This window comes from Saccopteryx bilineata, chromosome 1, assembly GCF_036850765.1.
Source record: "Saccopteryx bilineata isolate mSacBil1 chromosome 1, mSacBil1_pri_phased_curated, whole genome shotgun sequence".
NCBI classification, from domain to species: Eukaryota; Metazoa; Chordata; class Mammalia; order Chiroptera; family Emballonuridae; genus Saccopteryx; species Saccopteryx bilineata.
The window spans coordinates 183,581,542-183,609,059 of record NC_089490.1 but is presented as its reverse complement, the minus strand read 5'-3'; the positions used below and the strand labels follow the sequence as shown (position 1 = coordinate 183,609,059).

Below are 27,518 nucleotides of genomic sequence, written 5' to 3'. Positions count from 1 at the left end.
TTTCTCCTAATTTTATTGTGCCTCCTAAAAGAACAATTTTCAGATTTAAGTAAGAAAAAAACAAAACACTTTTTTTGTCCATATCTGATACAATAGAGTTTTTAAAGCACTTTTAATATGTAAGTTATTTAAAACATTATATTAATATTTATAAAGGAGATCAACAGTGTGGCTCTGAGCCTCAAACCAACGCAGCTAGTAATTGTCCAGGTCCTGAGTGAGAACAGTGCAGAATGAATAAATAGTCTCAAAGGGAAAAAAAATGGGATTGGGAGGCTTCTGCAAGCTGATGGCAAGCCAGAGCCAGAGGCTCCAGTCTGCTTTATTATATAGTGTAGACTGAGAATTCAAGCCTTTAAGCCATATGCAAATAAGGAAGTCTCTGACACAAAGTCACTCATCTGAGGCATAAACAGGAATCCTCATAAGCAGGGGTCCCCAAACTTTTTACACAGGGGGCCAGTTCACTGTCCCTCAGACCATTGGAGGGCTGGACTATAAAAAAAAACTATGAACAAATCCCTGTGCACACTGCACATATCTTATTTTAAAGTAAAAAAACAAAACGGGAACAAATATAACATTTAAAATAAAGAACAAGTAAATTTAAATCAACAAACTGACCAGTATTTCAGTGGGAACTATGCTCCTCTCACTGACCACCAATGAAAGAGGTGCCCCTTCCGGAAGTGCGGTAGGGGCCAGATAAATGGCCTCAGGGGGCCGCACATGGCCCGCGGGCCGTAGTTTGGGGACCCCTGCTCATAAGAGTACACCACCCCACATCATGCAACAGTCAAGGGTGTGAGGAAGCACTTAATCTTAAAAAGGGTGTTTGAGAAGATCTTAGTCTTAAAAGGGTGGGGAAGAGCTTAGTCTTAAAGTAAGTCCTAGGCTATATGGACTTTATCAGCTTACAGCCTGTCTCCCACAGCTCTGGGTTTTTTCTTTTTGAGGTATGTTTCTTTCTGAACCCCCTCCCCAGCATCCTCTCTGATGTGTGGAAGGGGAGCCAGCCTTCCTTCCCTCAGTCAGCGCAAGAGGCAATCAGGGCTGATGCCAGTATCTGTGATTTATATCCCAAGCAGCCTTCTTCTGTTTGTTCCACAGGTCCACTGGAAAGGAGTTTGCCCTGAAGATTATAGACAAAGCCAAATGTTGTGGAAAGGTACAGTATACCTAACTTTTGAAAAGGAGCTGAAAAGCCTCAGTGAGGTGTTTATTGCGCTGCAGAATTTAAGTGGGGATTTGATAAGACCGTAATAGTGGGGGGGGGGCACTATTAAGCTTTTTTTTTTCTGGGCCATTTTTTAAAAACTTAAATCCTAAAACAGTACATTGATTTGATCTTGGTTCTCACTATCAAAAAAAAAAAAAAAGTAAGTTCTCTTCTCTGCGCGATGCGTTTTTCAAACTAAAACACAGTGACACACAGAAGGTATGTCAAGAACTGTGTGGAGTCTGAGACTTGACCATACTTTCAAACTAATAAGTTAGCCATCCTGCTTTCTTTCTTTTTCTTTTTTTTTTTTTTTTTTTTTTTTGTATTTTTCTGAAGCTAGAAACGGGGAGACAGACTCCTGCATGCGCCCGACCGGGATCCACCTGGCACGCCCACCAGGGGGCGTCGCTCTGTTGCGACCAGAGCCACTTTAGCGCCTGGGGCAGAGGCCAAGGAGCCATCCCCAGAACCCGGGCCATCTTTGCTCCAATGGAGCCTTGGCTGTGGGAGGGGAAGAGAGAGACAGAGAGGAAGGAGAGGGGGAGGGGTGGAGAAGCAGATGGGCGCTGTGTGCCCTGGCCGGGAATCAAAGCCGGGACTTCTGCAGCCAGGCCGACGCTCTACCACTGAGCCAACCGGCCAGGGCTGTCCTGCTTTCTTGATGCTGGCAGAAGACACAAGCTTCCTGGGTCAGGGACAAAAACACTTGATTACTCGTGGTTCCGCAGACAGCATGCGCTCTGTGTTTACATTGGTTCCTCTCAACTCCCCGAGTTTCACGGGAGGCAATGTAGTGGCCTGGCTGGATGCTGTGCACACATGGGTTTGAGTCACAGCAGAGGATCCCCAAGTTTAGGAAACTCCCTATCTTAGGAGGGCCGCTGGGAAACCTGATCAACCTTTGCCCCAGGGGAGAATACTATTTTGATAATCGTGGTTAGAAAACAAATGTGCTCTCTGCCCGTTTCTCTTTGCTCCAAGGGTGTTTACTATACAAACTTATTCTTGAAAAGATAGTTTGTAACAAAAACTGTGCAGAACAACATGGTTTGTCTCCCCAACCAAATGAACTCTTTTCTTCTCTATTCCCAAGCTAGGGTAGGGAACGAACGCTACAGGAGTCCTCCTGTTTTCACTGTTTGAAGAGATGTATATTCTATAGCAGGGACAACAAAGACCTTTTTTTTTCTTTTTTCTTTTTTTTTTTTTTCTGAAGTTGGAAACGGGGAGGCAGTCAGACAGACTCCCGCATGCGCCCGACAGGGATCCACCTGGCATGCCCACCAGGGGGCAATGCTCTGCCCCTCTGGGGCGTTGCTCTGTTGCATCCAGAGCCATTCTAGCGCCTGAAGCAGAGGCCATAGTACCATCCTCAGCACCCGGGCCAACTCTGCTCCAATGGAGCCTTGGCGCAGGAGGGGCAGAGAGACACAGGAAGGAGAGGGGGAGGGGTGGAGAAGCAGATGGGCGCTTCTCCTGTGTGCCCTGGCCGGGAATTGAACCTGGGACTCCTGCATGCCAAGCCGACGCTCCACCACTGAGCCAACCGGACAGGGCCAACAAAGACCTTTTTAAGATTCCTTTTTAGAAGCCTAATAGTGACAAGAGCAGGTTTTAGAACTCACTCCAACACTGGGAGCTACTAGCCACTTGTGGCTACGGAGCTCTTGAATGTGGCTAGTCTGAATTGAACCACACTGTTAAGTATAAAATGCACGACAGATTTGAAACTTAGTATTAAAAATAAGGATGTATGATACATCACTAATATCCTTTGTATCTGATTACATGTTGAAATGATATATATATATATTTTTTTTGTGTGTGTGTGTGTGTGGCAGATACAGAGAGAGAGTCAGAGAGAGGGACAGATAGGGACAGACAGACAGGAATGGAGAGAGATGAGAAGCATCAATTCTTTGTTGTGGCTCCTTAGTTGTTCATTGATTGCTTTCTCATTATGTGCTTTGACCCGGGGGCTATAGCAGACCGAGTAACCCCTTGCTCAAACCAGATGAACCCGCGCTCAAACTGGCAACCTCAGGGTCTCAAACCTGGGTCCTCCACATCCCAGTCCGATGCTCTATCCACTCGGCCACCACCTGGTCAGGCAAAATGATAATATTTTTTGATACATTGGGTTAAATTAAGGAATCTTAACTTCACCTACTTTATATATATTTTTAATGCATCTATGAGAAAATTTAGACTTATGTATGTGGATCATAATTGTAATTCTGTTGAACAATGCTGCTAGATTGTGTAAAGTTTAATCTTTGCCTCTCTTTACTGTGTGACCTTGGAAAAATTACTTAACACCTCTGTACTTCTGTTTCTCTCTCTAAACCAGGGGTCTCAAACTCAACTCAGCATGTGGGCCGCAGAGCAAGATCACAGCCATTCGGCGGGCCGCACTAGTTCTACAAAAGGCAACTGTTATGCAACACTTTTCTCACTGCAGTTGAAAACAAAAAAAAAATCAGTACAACAAGCACAATCGTACATGCAGTTTACTCAGTGTCACAAAACGACCAGAAACTGTAGTTCGCATCACAACTGCTGTTAACTAAGCTAATATCTAGCTAGGATGCTAGAGAAATGAAAAATACAAGTAGGCCCCTAGGCTTACTTAATTTTATCCAAAATATTTTGAACTTCGTGGATTAGTCTGCGGGTCGCACAAAATTGTTCGGCGGGCCGTGAGTTTGAGACCCCTGCTCTAAACTATGGTTATTAGTAGTACCTAAGACAAGATTATTAGGAGGAGTAATTGAATTAAAACATGGGAGACTTGTAGAAAAGTACCAGTATATAATAAGAATATAACACAGGTTAACTGTTAACCTTATTAATATGAGAAATTGAGAATTTATAGTTAGGAAGGTTTTATGTGATAGTAGTGATTTTATATCTACTGAACTCCTAAACTAGTCTTCAGTGGACATTTATAAATTTGTGTATTTAATACAGGGAACTTAAAATATTATGGTAAAGTTTTAGAAAAATCTTCTCAGAGCCCCAGAATGGAAAATCTAAGAGGCAAATTTATCATATGTGCTTTTTTATTTTTATTTTTTACTACGCTGAGACAGTTGAGGAAGGAGACACTGTGCAAACACCCTTCTTTTCTTTGAATAACTGAGGTTTTCCTAATTTTTCTTCAGTTCCATGTGCTTTCGCTTATTGTTCTAACCAATAATGTTAAAATTTTCAACTGTAAAGCCTTTTCTCTGTGTTGGTAAGCATAGCTCTTTTCATCTGGAGTTGTGTGGTCTGAGCAGAAGGTGTCATCATTTCGGAAGCCAGGTTCTAAGCAACTGTATTATTTTTCAAAATAGTAAAAAAAAGGTAATAATCATAATTGCTGTGGTAGGGCTATTGTTTATCTGATTAACTTTTAGGCAGCTGTTTTAGTAGTTGAAGAAAGAATCTTTCAGTGTGCAAAAAATTCCAGCTTAGGTCACTAGGTGCTGAGGTAAGAAACAGGTCACTTCAAATACTGGCTCTTGTTTTTCCTTGCTTTTGGATGGCATTCTATTTCATAATTCATGATCATATATTATACTTATTTGTATCCTCACATGTTTTTTTGAACAAGTATTTCCACATTGGCTATATAAAATTATAATTTCAAAACTTGATTCATTCCAAGTAAGTTGATTTTCCCATTAGTTTCTATTCTTAGAAAAAAGGTGTAGAGAATTTGTTGCTTAAAACAAAAGTTAGAGGCAGGCAATCAGCCACTGTACTGAGTATTGTTGGTCACATCTGCTTTGAGGGCTGTAGGCAGAAAATTAATAATGCTGGAAGTAATATCTGCCCTTTATTAAAGTGTATAATCTACCCAGGCTTGTACTGTTGGGAACTTTCACATTACTTTTAATGACTTGCAAAGCAGTTGTACCAGTTTTACAGATAAAGAGAGATTCAGGTTAGATAGCTTCCCACAAGTCACACAGAGGGAGAGCCGTGACTGGAATTTTGGACTACTCAGTCACTCAGCCTGTACCTTGGCCGATCGAACATGCTCCCTCTCCAAGTTAAATTTATTCATTTGCTCATATAATAAGAACTTGGGGTGAGGGGAGAAATTCTTGACCTCTCTGATCTTCTGTTTGCTTTTCTGTAATATACCTGAGCATGAGTAGATAAATTTCCTCATTTTGCCTAATATTTGATATGTGTGTAAGATCCTGTGCTAGGAACACAGTATTTTAACATCTAGGTTAATGTCAGGTTCTACAGAGAGTGTTATGGGAGCTTGAGGGGAAGCATATGAGTGAGAAGTAGGTGATCAGGGAGGATGGATGGCACAGAGCAAGAGGCGTTGGCATTGGCCTTCCAGCAGTGGGTGGGATTTCAATAGGAAGCCACAAAAGGGGGGCCTGCCAGGCGGCCACAGCCCGAGGATGGCCCAGAGGATGGAAAGCATGTTGGGTTCCACAAAGTAGGAGACTGTTGCAAGATCTGCCTTGCAGCCAGATTTATGGAGGCTATTGAGAAGGCTATGGTGTTTGTAAATTTGAGAATTCTTCCATGTCTAATATCCTAAATAATATTTATTCTAAATGAATATTTATTGAAGTCCCACAGTGTCCAAAGCTCTGAGCTTTCTGTTACAGAGCTTAGATGTGACGTCTTCCCTTCTCTCCCCACTGTTTTGTGTTCATTGTCCATGTGTTATGAGCCCGGACAGGATGTAAATCCAAACAAATATTGTAGTAGTTTCCTAAGGCTGGTGGAATAAATTACCCACAAACTTGGTGGCTTACCACAACAATAATGTATCCTCGCACAGTTCTGGGGGCTGGAAGTCTGAAATCCACACTGCTTCTTGATGGCCTTAAGAAAATCTGTCCTTCCTCTAACTCCAGAGCTCCTGGTGGCTGGCGGTGTTTCTTGGCTCCTGGCCACATCACTTCAGTCTCCGCCTCCATCTTTACAACACTTTCTCTTCTGTGTGTGTGTGGTGTGTGTTTTCTCTTCTGTGTGGGCCATATCTCTCTTATCTCATGAGGGCAGGTGTGACGGCACCCAAATAATCCAGAGTTATTTATTGTAGAAGCCTGTATCACATCTGTAAGAACCCGCCCTCCCCCCCAACAAGGCAATATTTACAAGTTCCAGGGACTTGAAATCTTTGGCCATTATTCAGTCTACCACATATCTGTACCACAGAAATCACATGTAGGGATTGAAACACTTGATCCGACTGTCCCGTCCTCAGCAGGACTCTGAGCAGCAGCGACAGTGCCGTATGCTCGCGTTGGTCGGAAGCGTGCATGGCGTGTGCGCTCATTCACTCCCGCACTCAGGACTCGCGATGCTAGTTACTGGAGAGCAAGAAAAACCGAACCCTCCCAGACAGCAGAGTGAGAGCTGTGGACCGGAACAAGCACAGAGGGGAGGGGAGCCAGTGAGAGGCATACCTAACCTAGCCCTGGCTGAGCAGGGGGGGCCGTTTAGAGGACGTGAGATCTAATCTTGTCCCGTGGAATAAACACGAAGTAGGGAAAGAAAACGCCAGACAGGGAAGCTGCCTGTGCAAATGCCGAGAGGTCACAAAGGGACTAGAAGTGAGTGGGTGGGTTCAGAGGCTGTTGAGAGGGTAGACCTGGCAGGGACTGGTGATGCAAGGATGGGTGGGCTGTAGCAGAGGATGAGGGAGGGAGCGCGCGGGGGGGGGGGGTGTTCCTGTTTGCGTTGGGCAGCCAGGCCCATCCAGCGAGAGGAGACACGGGCGAAAGCACTGTGTGAAGGGGTTGGGAAGGGTGGAGACACGATGATTAGTTTGGTTTGGGAGAGTTGTTTATTCCCTAACCTCCCTCCCTCCCTCCCTCCCTCCTTTTGTCTGTCTATCTCTATCTTTGTCCTGGTTGTGTGTGAAAAACAACCATGGCCAAAGATAAGGCAGTATCCTTTGCCAAGTTAGCAGTTTTCTTTACCATTTGCTCTCACCCAGACCGTGGACCACTGCCATGGAAGGATTCATATGCAAATTCTTTGGAGTCAGAACCATGAATCACTTAACATAAATAATGGCAGATGATCGAGTAATGTAAGTTCAGTGCAGTTCGAGACAAAAGTGGTGTTCATGTTGTATTTAGAAACATTTTCCTGGAAAATATAACCTAGAGAGTCTTTTTTACGTATTAGAAGCAAAGATTACATGTGGGTTCCATTAGAAATGGAGGATAACACTTGTAGAGCTTTGCATGAGTTGCTTTTGTTTTGCTTCTGAGGATGATTAGTTTTAAGAAGTGGGTTGTTCCTTTATAGACAACTGTACAAGCACAGTCAGAGGTTGGGAGCAAAGGCTAACGGCTCCCACATCCCAGCAGTACTTGCTGTGTGCTTGGAATACCAGTCATTGCCAAGTAGGACACAGTGAGCTGAGATGATCAATAATGACAGAGACGATGTTGCTGTACTATTTGAAACATGCCACTGCTGGTGGTCCTGGGGGAAGTTCCGTATGTGATACACCCAGAAGACTTTCCGTTGTGCCTTTTATCCAGAAAGATCATTTTAGGGAGGTGTAGTCTCCTTAGGTAGCACACCTGTTATTGTAACTGCAGTTTGAGAAAGCTCTTGGTGATGGGGACGATTGCAGGTACGTCACTCTAAATTAGCGTCACAAACAGAGGTAAATTTACAGACTCTTCCAACTTTGGTGGATCTGGGGAGGAGGGAGAATTGAAGTGATAAATCCATTTAGCTTTCAAAAAAAAAATGCCTCTTTTATGACAGTGGTAGTGACTTTTGTCGTTTGTCTTGGCTTCACAGAGAGTGAGATAAATTCACTTGCTCACCTTTAAATGTTCACAAAAGTACGGCTAACCTGATCTTCAGTGTGAATAAGGACATACAGGGCACAGATGATGCAGAGGCTTCGGAATAAATGTCAAATGTAGGATGTTTGCCAAGCCTCTGTCTCTGTGACTACAGGAGGTGGCCTGCTCAGCTGCGTCCCTAGGGAGGGCAGGGAGGGACAGGGGAGGGGGCTGTCTGCAGCCAGGACTCCTGCTGCTCTGTAACTTAGACATAGGGATGGGAGACAGGCAGGTGGTCCTGTCCCCAGACTCCCCGGCGGGGTGTGTTAGGGTCTGAGAACCACCGTTTTTTCCAGGAGATTTGGAAGCATTTGCTGAGCCCTGCTCAGTAAAGGGCATAGATTTTCCTTCTGCTCAGAGAGCCTGGGGTGGTTCTGCCTGGCTGCCCAACTCAGCGAGGTATAACTTCTAGTTCCGGTATTTTCAAGGAATTAAATACATACAGCTTTGCAGTTGTCTTTTTCATTTTGAAAACTTCCAACTTTTACCGAAGCAATCCCCTTTGAAAGGATGTATGGCACAAGGAAAAAAAATGAGGGCTGGGGCGTCAGACACCTCAGGTTCGCATTTGACCTCAAAGAACTATTCTAGGGATACAGTGTTAAGGTGTTGCACGAATACCTTGCACGGCAGTGGACAGTGACAAGATTCCTAGTTAGGGTTGGTTCTTTCCTCTCTCCTACCTCTGATTAGCGTCTGTACTGTCATTTGCTGACATTTCTTCAGTGACACTTGGACAAGCACCATGCGTTCAGTGCATAGGAAACACAGCCCAGCATCTCCTACAGATTTTCTCTGTGGGTTACTTACTGTTGTTGCTTATACTTTCAACTATTGTCAAGAAGCATTGGAGATGGCTTCGAGCAAACATGCACAGACACATGGATGCATGAGGATAGGGGAGAGGGACCGTGCATGTATCCTGAACTGGAGATAAGATGGACAGTGTATGCCCACTGCCACGGAACACTGAATTTAGGTGGGGTTTTTTTAATTAATTTTAATGGGGTGACATTGATCCATCGGGGTACATATGTTCAGAGAAAACATCTCCAGGTTATTTTGACATTTGATTATGCTGCATTCCTATCACCCAAATGAATTTAGTTTTGAAATTCATAATAGCAAAGGCAAAAGGGACAGTATAGGACAGTGATCCTCAACCCCTGGGCTATGGACCGCTACCGGTCCGTGGACCATTTGGTACCGGTCCAAAGAGAAAGAATAAATAACATGAAACGTTGTTAGAATAACAAATTTAAATACAGCCTGAATAATGAGGACATGCTTGTTCCTCCTTTAACTTAGCCCAATAAATATCGTGAGTTCGACAATTATATTTAAAAATACCACAATTTTTACGCCGGTCACATAATTTTATTTTGTGCATTTATTCGTTCCACCCTAAAGGCCAGTCTGTGAAAATATTTTCTGACATTAAACCGGTCCGTGGCCCAAAAAAGGTTGGGGACGACTGCTATAGGGGATATACACATGCACATATACACGGATATATAATATTGTGTAACTAGGTAGCAGATGATGTCTCTGATAGGGTGAGTTTTATATGAAAACTGTATTTGAATATCTAGAATGTCTCAGGGAAGTTAATTTTATAGAGTGTACCCTAAATTCAAGGTAATTTATTATTACAGTTACTGAGGATCGGCCAGTGTGCCCTTAGTGAGAGGTTTTCGTGTCTCATGATAAGGTAGAGTAATAGTAATTCATGATTTCTGGTTGGTGGGTTGAAGATAATTCCTTAATTCTGTGAGTAAACATTTTGCTACAGTGCTGATCCCAACTGCATGGCGCACCAGGACTGCTACCCGTGTGGCATTTTCAGAGGCAATGTGAGTAGGGTCCCCATGGTACTGTATGTTTTCTGCTTTCTGAAATACAAGAGGATGAGGATCATCCTCTGGTAAATGATTTCATTGCCAGTCCTAGATGAAGAAAGTTGTTTTTTCACGACTTTCAACCTCAGTTTCAAATTCATATTAGTAATGGTTTAAAAACAACAAATTTTAATGCCCAAGTCATATGCCATGTTTCCTTACATGCCTGGGCTTCCTGCTGAAATGACAAAGCGGTTCCTGCGGAATCGTGAAGCAGTGCTGTGTGCCAGGCTTTTGTAGCATGCCCCCTCCCGTGGGGTTGGAGTAGCGGAGAGCCAGGGACGCAGCGTGTTCTGGGGCCAGGACGCAGCACTGGGCCCTTTTGAGGGATGTTTTGAAGGATGCCTGTTTTACTTGTTGCTGGTGATGATGAGGGGTCTCACTGACTTGTCCTGTCGCTGTGGAAACCAGCAAGGCCCGGGTGTGGTTTGTCTCTGCACTGAGGGAGATGCGTCCTTTGACACCCGCTGTCCAGTCTGTGGTGTTGCCCAGAACCCAGGGAGGGAGCGGAGGCTTCTGCGCTGTCTGACCCACTCCTCTCCATCCTCCGTTTGACAGGAGCACCTGATCGAGAACGAAGTGTCCATCCTGCGCCGAGTGAGACACCCCAACATCATCATGCTGGTCGAGGAGATGGAAACAGTTACTGAACTCTTCCTGGTCATGGAACTGGTCAAAGTAAGAGCGTGGGGAGATCTTGGGAGATTTCCTGGGTGCCAGATCCCAAGACTTAACCATCTTCTTTTATTTATTTTATTTTTTTTTTTAGAGAAAAGATAGGGACAGATAAGAAGCATCAACTCATAGTTGTGACACTTTTAGTTAATTAATTGCTTTCTCGTATGTGCCTCTACCGGGGGGCTGCAGCTGAGCTATTGACCCCTTGCTCAAACCATTGACCTGGGCCTTCAAGCCAGCAACCACAAGGGCATGTCGATGATCCTGCGTTCAAGCCGGATGAGCCTGCACTCAAACCGGATGAGCCCTGGCTCAAGCCGGTGACCTCAAAATTTCAAACCTGGGTCCTCAGCATCTCAGGCTGATGCTCTGTCCACTGTGCCACCGCCTGGTCAGACAGACTTAACCGTCTTGTTGAAGTACTTAACCAGAAAACTGTTTTGTGACCTTAAAACTTTTTTTTTATAATCGTCCAATTTTGAGGCTTTTTTTTTTATCTTACCTGGGCAGATGAACCTTCTTTGTTACCTTTGTGGGATGGCCACTCTTGAAATTTTGATAAGTCCTTTTGTGTCCTCTAGGGTGGAGACCTCTTTGATGCAATTACCTCTTCAACCAAGTACACCGAGCGTGATGGCAGTGCCATGGTGTACAACCTGGCCAGCGCCCTCAGGTACCTCCACGGCCTCAGCATCGTGCACAGGGACATCAAACCCGAGAACCTCCTGGTATGTCCCTCTGCCTTTTCTGTCCCAACTCACACCTCTTTTCCTTTACAAGGACCGTAGTCTCATGCAAACAGTGACATTTTAGAGTCTGTACCAGTCCTGAGAGCAAGACTGAGAGAGTTTACATTGCGAACATCAGTCTGATGCAAGCCAGTGACCACGGAGTATTAATGAGTTTCTTCGGTTGATCAACATTTCTGCATTTCTTGTTTATCAGACATCAGAAAGCATGTTTTCACTTATGTTTCATTGATGGTCCTGACTGAAGAAAGGTGAGCAGGGAAATCATTCTGAAGAATAAATTGGAGACAGAATTAGAATGTGAAGGGTCATTCATGTGCTGGACATCTTTGGGCATGTAGTTCATTCGTCTCAGCTTTACCAACATGGAAATTGAGACCCAAAGATGCTAATTTTTCTTGCTTAAAAGTCTCATTTGCCCCATTGTTCTACAGAAGAAAGTCATACTGTGACACTCACAGCGCCTTGTGATCTGCCTCCAGTTTGCCAGCCCTTCCCTTCCTGTCCGGCCAGGTGGCAGCCACCCTCAGACCATACTGAACACCCGTTCCTGGTGGCCTTCCTATCTAAACAAAGCTTGCTGATTGGGCCCATCCTTCTGTCAGCACTGTAGAGGAATTTGGGGGAAGCTGCTTGTGGAGTTGTGCGTGCATATACCCCCAAACATACACAAGACAGTCGGCTTCTCTGGTTCTGCCTTTCAGGGCTGAGCTGTCCTTGTCACTGCGGTTTAGAAGGCGAGTCTATCTGAATCCTCTATATCATGTTATTCCAACACCAGTTTCCCCTGACCCCGTACAGCAGCTAGTTACAACTTGGCTTTATGAATAGCATTATACCTCCTTTGCTTGTGTCCATACTGGTCTCCCTGCAACGGGACACACACACTGATCGTATAAGATAGTGAGCAGAAGGGCGTGTCTTCTTTGACCTTCCCCCTGGGCAGCGTCGGCTGGGGCCGCCTCTGGCTTCCGCTGCAGTTGCATGGGTGCTGATTTTACCATCACGTGTCTGTCTCCTAAGCACCCCAAGGGGCAGGTGTGTGTCTCAAGCACCTTTAGATCTCCAGTGCCCCGAGCAGTGCCAAGTGATACCACGGTGTGAGGACTGCACGCTTGGCGATGGGTCGCTGACGACCACTGAGCGCGCCAGCCGCGGGCACTGGGGCTCGGTCTTCACAGCCTGCGTCCTGCCTGCGCTGTGCAGATAGTTGTTGAGAGGCGTGTGTTGAGGAGAGCCGGGGGCCCTGCTGGCGACACCGCCCATCAGAGGGTCTATTTCCCCCTTTGGGTAACACCATCTGAGGATTTCTGAGCGACTGTGTGAACAGCTGTGAGTTGTTTCCTCACTGTATTCTGCCCGGAGGGATCTAGCTTTCTTGTCCGCGTGTTCCTCTTAGGAAAACAAAGAGCCTGCCCTGTGGAGGAAGGCTGCAGGTGGGATTCGGTGTTGTGAACTTGAAAGAGGGATGGAGACCTGGTTGTCTCTTGGGCCTCAGGATGGCAGTGAGGCGAAGGTGTTCGCTCCCCATCACAGGCTTCTCACCTGCGGTGGCCTCGCCGTGTCCCCCACACGCAGGGTCCTCCGCCCTCTGGCTGCGTTTGGCCAGGGCCTTCTTCACAAGCTAAGGTGACAGGACATTCCCCATGCGGCCTGACACAGACACTGTGCTGTGAATGAGGACACCCCCTGTGCTGGCCCCCTGCACCCCAGTGGCCGCCACGACGGACAGTTTCTGTGGCTGATGGAGCCGCACCGTAGGTGCCCAAGAGCCACTGGCCGCCGTGGAGCCAGCCCGACCACAGCACTGGTCGTTAAGGCTGCTAGGCAGTGGCCCGAGATGTCGGTGAGCGTCCCGTACAGCACAGCGCCCGCTTCCCGGCTCCCCGAGTCCACCCTCCCCCCATTTCTTCTCTCCCCCACTCAGTCTGCAGGGCGTGGGAGTTTCATAATCTGACACCTTGTTACACACCAGGGGAAGAGACTGCAAGGGGGAGGGGTGTCCCCAAATGCAGCCAGGACGTCAGAGTCAAGCTCCTCGTCTGTGTAGTCTGGCCTAGCCCGTGTGGTCCCCTTCCCACCACCTGCGCCAACCCCCTGGTGCCACCCGAACGGGAAGAGGAGAGAAAGAAGGTGACAGCGGATGTCTGGATGAAGCTAACTGTGTGAAACGGAGAGGAGGGTTGTCTCGGTCAGCCCTCGGATGCCCTTAGCTGCACACACCCAAGTAAAACTAAAACACGTGGCTGCCCCCAACCAAGCAGAATGCGGTTAGAGCCCTGACCGGACCTCTCCGCAGAGCCTGGACCTCGTCGGCAGGCTGGCGCTGGCCGGGGCGAGAGAAGTAAACACAGTCACTGTCAGCCGCCTCCTGCTCCCAAGCCATCAGTTTCTAAACACCGGGAGCATTCAGACGTCTGATTTGCATCCCCTCCTCGGTCCCGGTCGCGGTGTCATAATTTAAAACCCTGCCGTCAGAGCCGTACGGGTCACCGTGTCAGGGAGCACAGCGGTGGCCATTAATGCCCTGAGTTACAGCCTGGCGGTGCCCTGTCAGTTAACTGCGAGGGACCAGTGATAAATTCCGCTTTCCGGGAGTCCCGGGGCTGGGGCAGAAGAGGGCTGGTTCTCACATCCGAAGTCCTGCTAAATCATCGTGGTGACATTTTATTTGGAGAACATGCTGCGTTCACTTGGTATGTGGGATCTGCATTTCTCATAATTTTTTTAGTTTTGCATATTCGGAGAGCGAGCAGCGCAGGGCCGGCGTGCCCCCCCCCCCCATGGTTGGAGTCCACCCCGCGTCCATAGGTGTGTGTGTGGGGGGCGGCAGGCACGGCTGTGCTGGGTCTCACGGGCAGGGCTCGCTCACAGGACAGACGGCCGCGGGACCCTGCCAGGGGATGGTGGTGGCGTTGGTTAGAATGTGCCTGTGGTTATCCACTGGCCACTCTGTGCCTCAGTTTCCTCTTCTGTAAAGGGGAGGCACCAGTTCTCTTCCCAGTTGCCCAGTGGGGTGACTGGAGATGTCCAGGGAGGATATTGAATCTCCAGAGTTCCGTGAGGATGCCTGTTGCTTGGAGAACCGAACTCTCTGCCAGAACAGAAGGCCCGCAGCCCCCATGCACTTATCACCTCCTTCCGAAAACCACTCTCTTACTTACAGTGATACCGTGCGCGTGCGTGTCGGTCTCGGACAGCTGCGTGCCAGCGTGTGCTTGCACAGAGATTGATGGGTAGTTAGACATCTTTCCTGCTTTGCAGACACTCTGCAGCTGAGATTTGAAATGTACTCAAATTGTCTTTCACATATTTGCCTCTGTGTCTAGCGTGGTGCAGAGATGTATCAGATAAAATACTGTTATTTCAGGCTCGTCTGCTGCTATGACAGTTCCCTTTTGATGTTTTAGCCAAGAAGCACCACTTGCTCAGACATAACTCAGCAGTTATGGACTGTTCAGTCCCTTTCTATTTCTGCTCCTGCATCTGCCTCTGAATTCCTTTAGGGGATGTGAAACCGGGACTGCTGGGCCTCCTAAGGGCCTGACAACCACTCTAACTGCCCCTCAGCAATCCCTCAATTGAATGTCTAAAATAAACACTATTTTTTAAGAATGTGTACCTAAATGAGTGTTTTAAAGTTATAAAAACAAAACAATGTTAATAAAACTTTGTGTGAAAACTTTCATGATATATTTAGAATTACAATGTTGCTTATAATGCCCTTATCACTGCCATTACTTTGGGAATTTCCAAAGTCTGAGTTTTGGTACATGCGTCATAAATTCTAACTGGTTTCCGACATCGGCATGTTCTCGCCAGTGTTTACATTGAACATAATGGATGGAAAGTGCTCGCGAGGCTGCAGCAGGACTAAGAACCTGGTTTCTGTTGCTTTAGGCTGAATCATGAGTAGCTTTGAAAATGCCTCTGCTGAGTTGTGGGCGGACGCAGAATGATGGATGTCCGAGAGGGACTCGGAACCCTCAGGGTTACACCCGGGACTTGGAAGTCATAACGTGGTGTGCTGGGTGTGCGCTTCGTCCACGAACGCGGCACAGTGATCAGAACATTACGGGGAAAGATATTCTTAAACTCATGAGGACATCACTTGTAAAGAAGGTATTTCAGTGTCATCCTTTTTTTAATGCCTGTAGAAAATTGGGGGTCATCCACATGGGGGAGGCGGAGGTCCTTCATGGTTTTTGCACGGATGGCTGTATACATCACGCCCCTCTTTAAGTGTCAGACTAATGGATGATGTTAACATGCTTATCTTGAAAAAACATCAGTTTCTAAATTTTCACCTCTTCTCATAAGTGGTAATTTAGGTAAAAATCTGGTTTGTTCCTAGTAAAATATGAGGAAAAACAAACTGAATAAATTGAAAGTATAAACATAGAGAAAGATGTTATAGGGGAATACATTAGGTCTCTAGTTCTCCTGAATTCAGTGTTTTCAAAATGGACATCCAACAGATGAACAGACAGCAAGTTCAAGAGTACAGTCAACCCTGTATCATGCTGTCATGCACACGTGATTGCTTCCAGAACCATCCATTTAGAATGTAAGTTCCAGACTTTTGTCCCAGAAGGGAAATCTGCTTATAATTAATTTTACTAATTATAGAAACAATACATGTTCATTGGAAACATTGGAGACTAAAAAGTATGAAGGAGAAAGGTGGTGTAAGGGGATAGAGTTCTGGTGTAATTGTGTGTGTGTGTGTGTGTGTGTATATATATATATGTAGTTGCATATTCCTTTTTATGTAATATAGTGAATGTCCATATGTTCAATATTTTAAAAAATGTGCTTATAGTGTCTATTTTATTACAGGGCTGTGCGATGACTTAGTTTGCTTCCAGTTTTTAAAAATCTAGATAAATTCTGAGATCAGTGTCCTTGTTTAAAACCTTTGGGTCCACCTCTATTCCCTTAGGGTTGGTTCTTAGAAGTACATTTACTGGCTCAAAGGTTATAAATGATATTAAGAAATTTACACATTGCTGAAATAGATGCTTTCCAGAAAGGTTGCAATTTAAGCAAAAACACTGCCATCTTCACCATCACTTTCCAATATGATGATGATCGGATCTAATCAGCCAGACCTTCCAGGAGAGGGAAGGAACATTCATGGAAGCCCCGACCCGAGCTTGGTCTCATTGTGTCTTCACACCAACCCCATAACATTCCCTTTCACAGCTGAGGGGGCGCGCTCAAAGGGGGTGACTCTCAGAGGTCACACTACCAGAAAACAAGGGGACTGATTGGTTATTCAAGTTCAGAATGTCTGATTCCAAAGTCCATCTTCTGTCTAGACTTGCTAGGTCTTCCCCACATGGACTACTTATAGTCATCATTGACTTCCCAGAGCTCAAGTCCTAATTTTGTTTTCTAAATGAAACATGCACGTGTCTTAGAGAACACCTGATACCTGCTTTAATGGGCACGCCATAGACACCATGTCCGCAGCCCTCGTGCCGCCCGCACAGTGAGCCCGCAGTGCCGTGCCCGTCAGCTTTCTGCTCCCGGGCTTCGCGGCCTCAGGGAACAGCCCCCATGTCCCTGCCTGCCCAGCGGGCGTGCTCACGTGCTCATTAAACTCTAGGGAAGGCACTTTTTTGCAAAGGTAGAACATGTCTTCAGATTTCACACAGTCATGCAAATATCTCTCAAGAGCCAAGTTAGAGCTATAAAGCATCAAAGATAAATCAGTGTTACTATCACAAGGAGAGATTTCTCTTGAGTTTGTTGGTCTGTGTATCTGCGTTACTTCCACCGACTTCCAAGGGCCTTCTGGGAATCGCTGAGGTAAAAACTCCAGATGATGGGCTGGTTTCTGTTCCAGGTGTGTGAATATCCCGATGGCACCAAGTCTTTGAAACTGGGAGACTTCGGGCTGGCCACCGTGGTGGAAGGCCCCTTGTACACAGTCTGCGGCACACCAACTTACGTGGCTCCAGAAATCATTGCGGAAACCGGGTAAGACTCCTGGCGGTCTCCGTCTTTGGCGGGGAAAGGTGTGTTTTGCTCGTATTGCTGGGTATTCATGGGACTCCTGGGAAGGTGGAGGGAGGGAGTGACTGTTTACTTGCACCGTAACTTGTAGCTTAGCAGCTTAAGTTCATGCTTCTACATTCAAGAGCCGTGGGCCTTTACTTTTGTCCCAGGGCTGGCAGTCAACCCAAGATTGTAATTAGGGATGGGAGAAAAGCAGATGCCTTTGTCCAACGGGCAGTTAATTCCTCTAGGAAACGAACAGTTGGACACCAAAAAGACCACTGGTTTTTTCTCACAAAGGCAAGTGACGTGGGGGTGCTGGGGTAACGTTTTTTCTCCCGCTCCCACCCCTTGGTTTCCCTAGCTACGGCCTGAAGGTGGACATCTGGGCAGCAGGTGTGATCACATACATCCTTCTCTGCGGATTCCCCCCATTCCGAAGGTCAGTGGCTCTTGGTGTGACAGTGTTTGAATCACAGACTCTCATCCTTTAATCAGAAAGCAGACGTGTTATGTCTGGCAATCAAGACCAGAAACGGGTTTAATGAAAGCGTCCACTGAAAAGTACACCAACACTCCTTTCGCTGTTAATGTACAACCCATTAATGTATAGTCCTTGACCACACGTGTATGGTCCTCTGAGGTTCTTGTGGTCACCCTTCTGTATGACACACCCATCGGCCGGCGTCTGCGGTTTCCATTCCGTTCTTGTCAAGGGGAGTGAGGTTCAGAGATCCTTGTGAAGCAGTGTGATCCTTCTAGGAACACCTTTTTCCTGTTTTTAATTGTTGTCTCTCCTATTTATTATGGGGACATTTTTCTGACAACTCACTTTCCAGAGCATTCAACCTAGTTCTCATAGAAACAGATAACTTTTTAAAATTAATTTTATCCATGCACGTAATATTTACTGGAGAATTACAAATACCTTGAACATAAGTAGGCCTGGGACCAACAGACCACCTCTTTGGTGACCGTGCCCGCCCCCGGTGGGAGCAGAGGTGGCCGCCGCCAGGTCAGCACGTCACGAGAGCGCTGAGCACACTGTTCTCAGTAGTGTGTGTCCACGGGGTGAGCACAGGGCTTTGTCCACAGCACCTCTTCCAGTCAGTTCCATCTCCTCCTTTCGGGCAAATGAATGACTGAAGCAGAAGATCATCCAGTGAGGGATGTTTGATTTTTGTCTACATTTTCTTGAACTCTCTTCTGTTTCATCTCTTGTTCACTTTACAACTATTTGTTGCATAGCTTCTGTGTGGCAGACACTGCTCTAAGTGCCCGGAATCAAAGGGTGAACACACGTGTTCTCTGACGTCGTGGTGTCTACAGTGTAGTGTTAGGTCAGTAGGAAAAAAACAGGTTTGTTTCAGCATCCCTTCCCCCAACATCTTACTATGAAAGATTCCAAACGTTCGGAAAAGTTGAAGGTGTTATCTCTTTAAAATGATCAATGCTCAGTTGAGTTGAACGTTTTTACCATCACTACCAAAAACACAGGGGTGACACAAAGATGTCAGTCTCTCCCTGTAAGAATCTGGGTGTAAAGACACACATCACGAGCACGTTGGTCAAGAACAATGAAGGGCAGGAGGGCATGCTCAGTGGAAGGCTGGGACTCTCCGACCCTGACCGGAAGATAAAGCAAGTGAGTGGAACCTCTTCCTTGTGGCATGGGTTGGGTTTCTGAAGGTGAGAAGCTTTCTGTCTGGTCATGACATCATGGTCTTCCTTCAAGGTCATTGTCTGGGTGGGTGACCCAGGCTGTGGGATTGTTGTCCATATGAACAAAACACTCCAAAAGTTAGGGCTGTCAGTGCTGTGGATCAGTGGGGCAGGTCTTTGGGTGTGGGCTGGCTCCGTGAGGGGTAGGATGGTCTAGTGCAGCCTCACTCACATGCCTGGTAGTTGACTCAATGTCAGTTGGGACAACAGATAGGACTTGGTATGTGCCTCTCAGCCTCCAGTGGGCTAGCCTGGGTTTCCCATGACGGCAGGTGCAAAAGGCAAGGTCCTGGGCCTGAGCACTCCTCCGCTCCCTGCTTGCCTCACTTTTGTTGATTGATGTCCCATTGACCAAATGAAGTCAAATAGCGGAGCCTGCAGGAAGTGTGGGAGAAGACGAAGTACGCGTTCTTACCGGGAGAGGGGGATTTGGGGGCCATTTTTTCTATCGTGCTGTGTCCTGGCTCGCTTCAGGGATGGCCTGTTTGGTAACTCGTCAAGTGTCAAGGATAGTGTGTTTTGATAGTTGGTGATCTTGGGGCCAGTTACAGCATAATTCTCCTCTGTGATGGTCTACGCAAGTTGAGACCAATTGGGAAGGGGCGTCAGGGATCAGTTTGAGAGGAATGTGTGCTCACAACTCCCTCTAGTGTTTCCACATGCCAGTGCAGCCTGGGAGTCTTTTCCTTTGACTTGGCTTTTTCCTTTTTAACAAAAGCGAGATTCAGGGTAAACCAGTATGTGTGTTTTGTGACTTGCTTCCCAGTGAACAGCAGCTTCTTTGTGGGATCTGGAGCTAAGTCTGGCTAACCAAAAGCAGTAACGCTGCATTCTGAAATCTGCTGTTCTTCTACGTTACACTCAGAAGCTGGTCCTGCAAATCCAGGTAGCTTCTGAAATTTACAAAAATGCGTTCCCTCTTTCAGATGTTGTGTCGAAAGGGAACGTGCAATGTTAAATGCTAGTCTCAGGCGCGTCTTCACAGCTCAGAGACATTATGGAGAGATTCTAGAACCTACTATAACATAAGCTGCATATAGCAAATGATGAAAATGGTACTTGAATGATAAAAGACCATGGTATAAATTCGTACCTAAAACGGAAGTCTTTCAACCAGATATCTTAAAACATTTCCTTTGTTTTACACTGAAGATGATTTTAACCCAAAGCTTTTTAATTGAAACCGTGACTTGGAATGTATAGTGGTTTCAGCATCTCTGATTCTAGGGTCTCTCAATTTTTTCTTTTTTGGGCTTTGGCCTTAGCTTGACATGCATTCTTCCTTTAGGCTTTGCAACCCCAGACTCATCGCTAAGAAGGATACTAGTGTTCTGGAAGCAACTGGCATTTTAGTCAGTGCCTACACGAGTCTGTTTTAGGACCATGGACAAAATGTAGTATTTATTTGCATGACTGTACTGACATTTTTTAAATTTCTTTTAAACACATGCACATCCCATACTTGAAATGTTTGAACAGCATTTGTAAGAGAGCTTATCAACATTTTCAGGTGACCTCGCCCTGACACATTATTGAAAAGAGAGAATGGCCCCAACCCTTTGGTTGTGTTGCAGGTTTTTCTTAATGGACATTTGAGACCTACTGCACCTCGAACCAGGTTACATTGTATTAGAATAAGAAAGGGCCCTGAAGCATTGCGGCTGGAGTGGGAGCATACGCGTGCGCATAGCCCAGCCTGGGTCCAGGCAGAGTGTTCCCTCCCGTGCGACTGCTCGCAGCACAGCTCCTCTCCAGCCCCCACCCCCTTCTTGTCACAGGGAAGCCTGACACCCTGCCGTTTGTCCGGACTCTTTGGGATGGATTCTAATTGCCAGGACATTCCACGGTTTGGTTTGTTGACTCGGGCTGTGTTGCCAAGACCCAAAATGAATGCTGCACACTCATGTCCAACTTCTTAGCTGTTTATTAACAAAATAAAAGCCAGATGTCTTAACAAAATCTCCCAAGTCATTTGAGATTCCAGGAAGAGAGGAAGAGAGATGAGTGGAGTAATAGCCGAAAGGAGCGGTTCTGGAAATAGGTGATTTGTTTGATACCTTCTTATACTGTCTCGGGGGGGGGGGGTCCCCCGCTTTTCTAAAGGTTTTTGTAAAATCCCCGTGTTTTTGGTGTGTCCTTCGCTCCCTTTGAAGGACAGCTGACCTGAGTGCGGTCAGTAGGGAAATACGTGAGAAGGAAAGAAAATGTGTGGACATCTAGAAAGAAACTACACAGAGAAAACCCCTCTGGGAGGGCGGTGGGGTCTCTTGCCCTGCCCGGTTTTCTGGCCTGACTTCTGCCTCTCAGGGTGCCTCCTGACCCAGAGGCATGGCCAGCAGCTGCGGGTACAGCTGGACTCGGGTAGATGTCACAGAGATTCGCAAATCTCACGACCTCTCTCTTTCAGAGAACAAGAAGGACGCGGCCACATCACCGGACAGCCCTAGAACTTCTCTCCAGGCACTGTCCAAAACGACCTGTTCCTAAGGACGCCATACTTGTCCTTGCCCGCTCTGAGAGGGCCAGTAGCAGGAGCAGGCTCCTACCGGAAGGCTGGGTCCCCCGGGAGCACCCCGAGCAGTAACAGGCTATGGGTTGTGTTGGGCACTCCACGAGAAATGTAGTACACGTGCCAGGTGAGACTGGCGTCTCATGTCTGGATGTTGATCTTGACTCCTACCGTCCGTCCTGAGTTTTCTTCTAGGGTTTTCTAAGGACCTCGGAAGATAATGACTTTGTTCTCTGGACATTGATGAGCCCATTAGGTGAGGGGCCCTGGCTGTGCAGGTGCATGGTGGGTGTCTGAGAGCTTGGGGAGGTCGACCTTGCTGAATTTTTCCCCAGCAGTGTTTGCATGTCTCCACGGCAACTCCATCGAAAGTCAGCTCATCGTTTATTTATCAGGCACCAGCTGTGTGTGCGAGGGCACATTTTAGGGTGGCACAATCGGGTACAGTTTGGGGATGGATGCCCACGAGGGGGGCAGTGAGGAGAGTCTGTCTCAACCTGTGCAGTCCTGGCTGATGTCCTCAGATGGGCTCTTTCTCCAGAGAGAGAGAGAGAGAGAGAGAGAAAGAGAAAGCTCCAGGAGGAAGCTTATTCTGTCACGAATGTTTTATCCGGATTCTGAACTCCGTGTGACTTCTTCATATTGGCTGCTTCCCTGTCTTTGGCTGTTGGACTGGAAAAGTGGACAGAGGCGGGGCTCAGAGAGCCGGCTCAGACGCGCTGCGTTTCCACTCTCCCTGCCACGAGGGCTTGAGGGCAGATGCTGGAATGAGGATTTGTGGGATCTGCGGATTCCGTGTCTTCTTGTCTTTCTTATTGCGGCAGAATATTCGTAACACAAAATCGATCAGTTTAACCGCTTTAAGTACACAGTGACGTTAACATCACAGAGCCGTGCGGTCATCACCACTGTGCATCTCCATCTTCCCAGGCTGAAGCACTGTGACCCACTCAACCCAGTTCTTGAGTCTTTATGTCTCTCTCCTCTCTCTCCCTCTTTTCTCCTTCCTCCTCCTCCTCCTCCCCCCCCCCCCCATTGCCAGGCCTATGGAAATGTTCTTGAGCTCATGTCTAAAGGGAATAATGCATCATCACAAATGCAGTGGACATAGGAAATTGCCAAGCCAAGGACCAGCCTTCTCTCCCACTCTTCCTGTGAATACTGTGTTGAAAAACTCGATGCCGACTTGGGCTCTTCCTCCCTTTCTTTGTCACTGACAGTGAGAACAATCTTCAGGAAGACCTCTTCGACCAGATCTTGACTGGGAAGCTTGAGTTTCCAGCCCCCTACTGGGATAACATCACCGACTCGGCAAAGGTACCACCCAGTCCCGTTTCTGTGGGACGCCCTGAGTCGAGGGGCCCTCCTCTCACGTGGGGCTCAGGGTCTTGATCTCCAGGTCTGTCTTGATCTTGGGAAAGTGGTCCTTCTTTCAGGTCATTCCGTAATGTAGTCTCTGAAACTCGTAACCAGGTTCTGAAAGTTGGACTGGCTGTCTGCCCTGTTTGCCCCAGCCGTCCCCTGTCCTTGGAGCCCTAAACATTTGTTTTTATTTTCATTTATTCAAGAAATATGTATTAGATACCTGTCAGAATATAGGAATGGACTCCTGAGACATACTGACTTGCGGAAGGAGTGATACTGCAGTGTTACACTGTGGGATGAGGACAGAGCAGACCCCTTAGGAGGGAACGTGGTTTAATGTTGACTCAGGAGAGACCCCCCTCCTCGCACATGCTGCCCACGACGTGAGGCGGCTGCGTCTGCAGAATTGTCTTGTGGGCACTGGGAATGCGAGCAATGACAGCTTTTCAGTTCAGATGGCTGAGCAGCTGTGTTGGCGGCTGTTTGACGTATATGGTGCAAACCCAGATTTCCATACTGACGCCAGAATTACCCCTTTTTGTCTCCTCTGTTGTCTTTCTTTCCTTTCTCTCCTTTCCTTCCCTCTCTTCCTCCCTCCCTCCCTTTTCTTTTCTTTCCCTTTCCCCTTCCCCTTCCCCTCCCCTCCCCCTTCCCCTCCCCTCCCCCTTCCCCTCCCCCTCCCCCTTCCCCTCCCCCTCCCCCTTCCCCTCCCCCTCCCCTTCCCCTCCCCCTCCCCCTCCCTCCCTCCCTCCCTTTCCAGGAATTAATCAGTCAGATGCTTCAGGTAAACGTTGATGCTCGGTGCACGGCGGGACAGATCCTGAGTCACCCCTGGGTGTCAGTAAGTACCCACCTTTCCGGGGATTGAACACCTGTACAGTCTGTGGCCAACAGCATGCTGCCTTGTGGTGGCTTTGGCCCGGACAGAGGTCTACCCCCACGTTCCGCGGCAGATGGCATGCCTGTCTCTGACGAGTAAGAGAAGGGAGGAAGGCTTTCTGGGAGAAAGCGCTTGGTGCCAGGACGCTGGAGAGTTCAGTTCTGCTCCGTGCGTGACCCGGGCAGGCCGCTCCCTGCTCCCTGTGGGCCTCCGTTCCCTCCGCTGCACAGTGAGCCAGTTGGCCGAGATGCCCTGTAAGGAGCCTTCCAGCTTTTGCCTTTTGTCATTCTGGGCTGGGGAGCGTTTCAGGATCAGGCCAGAGAGGAGCATGTTTCAGACCCTGACACATTGGTCTTCCTGGTCCCTGTCACGGGAGACCTCCTGGTACTGGTGGGGAGGGGGAGACAGCCTTCCAGACCGGGCAGAGGATGTGTCCCCCGGGTGTGGGCGGTGCCTCTGGGTTTAGGGGAATGGTGAGCTTGGGAAAGCGGGCACCTACCTCCCCTGTTCTCAGAGCCTCCAGGAGAGGGAGCTTAATCGCTCCGCCAGGGACTTTGGCCGCCTCGGGGGCCCCTGGGGCACCTCTGCCCAACTCCACTGTCCACATGTCCTGACATCTGAGTTCAGCCTCCCTGGATCCCGCTGAAAGACTTGGCTCTGGGACCACATAGCTGAGATTTCACATTATTTAATGAACAATAGAGACGAACAATTCACTGCATTCTTGGTTAAAATAATAAACAGTTCACTAATTTTGAAGTTTCCCAGGGAAGGATCTGTGCTAAATTCTATGGCACCTGTGCTACGGGGGAGAGTCTCAGAACCCTGAACAATGCCCCCCCCCCCCGTGCCCCTGGGACCTGGGCTGCAGACCTGGGGAGCCAGGTGGGCGGTATGGGGTCTCCCTGAGGGCTGGGAGTGCTAAACAACAAGAATGGTGTTTACTAGGTCATTGTTCCCCTGACTCCGTGGCTAAGATGGGCCCGGTAGCACTCGATGAGGGAACTGTGACCCTCAAACCCTCTGTGTTTGGTTCTCTTCCGTAGGATGACGCCTCCCAGGAGAACAACATGCAGGCCGAAGTCACAGGTAAACTAAAACAGCACTTTAATAACGCACTCCCCAAACAGAACAGCACCACAACCGGGGTCTCCGTGATCATGGTAAGTGGGCGTGCCCCCAGGGGAAAGCTGACGTGCTCACAGTGAGCAGCCCGGGCTCCCCGCCCGTGGAAGCTGGCGCCTTCCACGTTTCCCTTCCCACTGCAGGATCGGCTTGGCAGGGCAGGGGAAGTGCTTCCATCTGGCCGAGTGCTGGGGTGGGGGACGGGGCAGGTACCCAAAGCCAGACGGCAGGGTCCAGGTGCCAGGAGCCCTCGGGGCGCTGTGCCTCCTTCCGCAGAGGGCTGTCTGTGGGGCCGGCGGTGAGTAGTGTGAGGAAGGGGCTCCCGGCCTGCACCAGGCTTCCACAGTAGATTCTGGGGTGTGTGAATTATTCTTTGGGAGTTGGGAGAAGAAACGGCCATAGTTAAATGCCATTGAAAAAAAAAAAAGGCAGTATTTTGTTGCTTTTAAAATACAGACCAATGTAGAAAAGAAGTTAGTTTTTTCAGGGTTGGTAGAGCGTTAGGAGGGTTGAGGGAGTGTTAGGAGAAGTCAGTAACAATTGTTGCATGCTTTTCTAGACCTTCCTTCTTCCAAAGTGTTACCAAGGCAGCTTACCTACATCCATACACACAGCCAGTTAAGGAAAGGGATGTACCATGAGAGGAGGCTCAGCAGAAGGGAAATAGGTGCAGGACAAATAAAATGGAGCCAGAACGGTGGTCAGTGCCCCCGGCCACGGCCACGCTGCCCAGACCCGAGCCCCTGCCCCCGTGGAGCCTGAGAGCCAGCTCTGAGCATCTCCCCAGCTGTTACCAGGGCACCCGGGCGGGACCTCCGTTCTGCCCGCACCGCCCACAGGGCTGGGAGCGGGCGGGTGCCTTCCCCAGAGCTAGGGCGGCCTCCAGGACAGACTTTCTAGGGAATGGGGACCTGAGCGGTTAGCACCGTGGCCACCCCGATAGCACGGGGTCTCAGCAGCTCGGAAGGCCGCCGGTGGCCTGACAGCGTGACGGGCGATCCCCACCGCTATTTTAGGACGGGCCTCTCGCCTTCTGGAAAGGGCTGGTTGGTTTCCTGACCAGCCAGAAGGAAGACAGTTGCTTATTCTCAGGGCAGCTTGTCGTCTTGGCACCGCAGGATATCCAGATAGAAGTTGGAGGAACACACACGCCCCTTTTGTAAATATGAAATACTGTGTGTCTGTTGAGTGTCCACTGCCTTCTTAGCCTCCGCTGGTCCGCCATCCTCCTCTGTCCCCAGGGGAGGCCGTGTGCACCGGGCAGCCCTCTGTGTGTCCTGTGGTACCCCCCCCCCCCCCAGACAAAGCCTGCAAACAGGACCTTTGGACACGTCTCAGGACTAAGGGCGCTCTGTGCCAGAACAGGCAGGGCCTCTGGAGGTGTGGTGTTCCTGGCATTCAGCGGCGTTCTGCTGCAAGCCGGGAAGTGCCGGTTGGCACAGCAGTGCCGCTTGCACGCTGCGGGAGGAGCCGTCTCGGCTGAGCCAGAGCGTGAGCACGTTTTCAGGTGACTCCCTGGTGACAGACAGGATGAGGAATGTACAGGAGGCGCCTCTGGGGAAGTGTCGCAGAACAGCGTACGTGGGCGCACTTGACATGTAAGGAAAAGCCTGAGGAAGAGTGACGTGTTAAATTCAAAATTTAATAATTGTATATTAAGTTGCATAGTCTTTGAGAGGAAGGACCTTTACAGAACTGTGCCCAGGGCTTACAAGAGGTTCTTGTCAGGGCCCAAATAACAGTTGCTGGCCAGGGGCCGGCTGAGGTTCTAGAATGATCCAGCCCTTCTGCTTCCTGGTCCAGTCAGTACAGGCTCGGTTTTGGATTGTGTCGTTAGACCCTCCTTAGAGAGAACCTGTATTTCACGGTTGGCAAATGGCATTTCTCCATTTGTTGATGGAGTTCCACAAAGTTTAAACTCCCGAGCTTTAACCGGACGTTTCTGTGACGAATCACCTGTAATTGTGTGTAATTCCAGCGGTGATGGTAAACGTCTGTCCACATGTCTGCTCAGTTGTCGTCCTGAGCATGTTGGCAGGGCTCCGTCTAACCCTACATTCCCTACACAACTCTGCAGGTCGTTAGCTCTGAGGGACTGCTCAGTGACATGGTCCCATTCGGTACCGACAGGAGAAATCAGTAAAGCTTGTCCCTGGAGGTACCAAAAAAAAATGCCAGCCCGTGAATTATAGCTTGTCCCCAAAAGCAGGGGCGCAAAGGCCTCTGTGGGGACATCATGCTAAAGCCCACCGGACCGAGAACGTGGCCTGGGCCATGGTTGTGTGGGGGCCGCTGGTGATGCTTCGGTCTCATTGTCCTCCTCGTCCTTTTCATATCACTGTGTGTCCTGCCCTTGGGAACAGTGTGCAGCGTTCCTTTTTAAATATTAAAAACAATCATGACTCTCCCTGGTATTTACAGGTTCTCATAACTGGAGCATGTAAGGCTAGTACTGTTTCCTACGGATGCCTATAGTTGTGGAAATAGCGTGTAAATGTTTGAGGTGGGACCCTCAGATAGCTGGCGTGTGACTG

At 48.3% G+C, this 27,518-nt stretch overlaps 1 protein-coding gene across 9 annotated transcripts in view; it reads left to right on the top strand.

The window, feature by feature from the left end:
• The window catches only part of DCLK2 (doublecortin like kinase 2), a 144,975-nt gene that overhangs the window by 114,360 nt on the left and 3,097 nt on the right, over nucleotides 1–27,518 (top strand). For 8 of the 9 annotated variants that reach the window (XR_010731978.1, XR_010731981.1, XM_066281068.1 and 5 more), the window contains 8 exons: nucleotides 1,111–1,168; nucleotides 10,512–10,631; nucleotides 11,213–11,359; nucleotides 17,232–17,365; nucleotides 17,748–17,825; nucleotides 22,835–22,931; nucleotides 23,740–23,820; nucleotides 24,906–25,022. Coding sequence is in view for 7 of the 9 variants with exons in the window: in XM_066281068.1 (XP_066137165.1) it covers nucleotides 1,111–1,168; nucleotides 10,512–10,631; nucleotides 11,213–11,359; nucleotides 17,232–17,365; nucleotides 17,748–17,825; nucleotides 22,835–22,931; nucleotides 23,740–23,820; nucleotides 24,906–25,022 (832 nt within the window). In the remaining 2 variants the exon portion in view is untranslated. Of the gene's footprint in view, nucleotides 1–1,110; nucleotides 1,169–10,511; nucleotides 10,632–11,212; nucleotides 11,360–17,231; nucleotides 17,366–17,747; nucleotides 17,826–22,834; nucleotides 22,932–23,739; nucleotides 23,821–24,905; nucleotides 25,023–27,405; nucleotides 27,488–27,518 lie in introns of all 9 variants that reach the window. The other variant, XM_066281077.1, reaches the window with a different exon arrangement.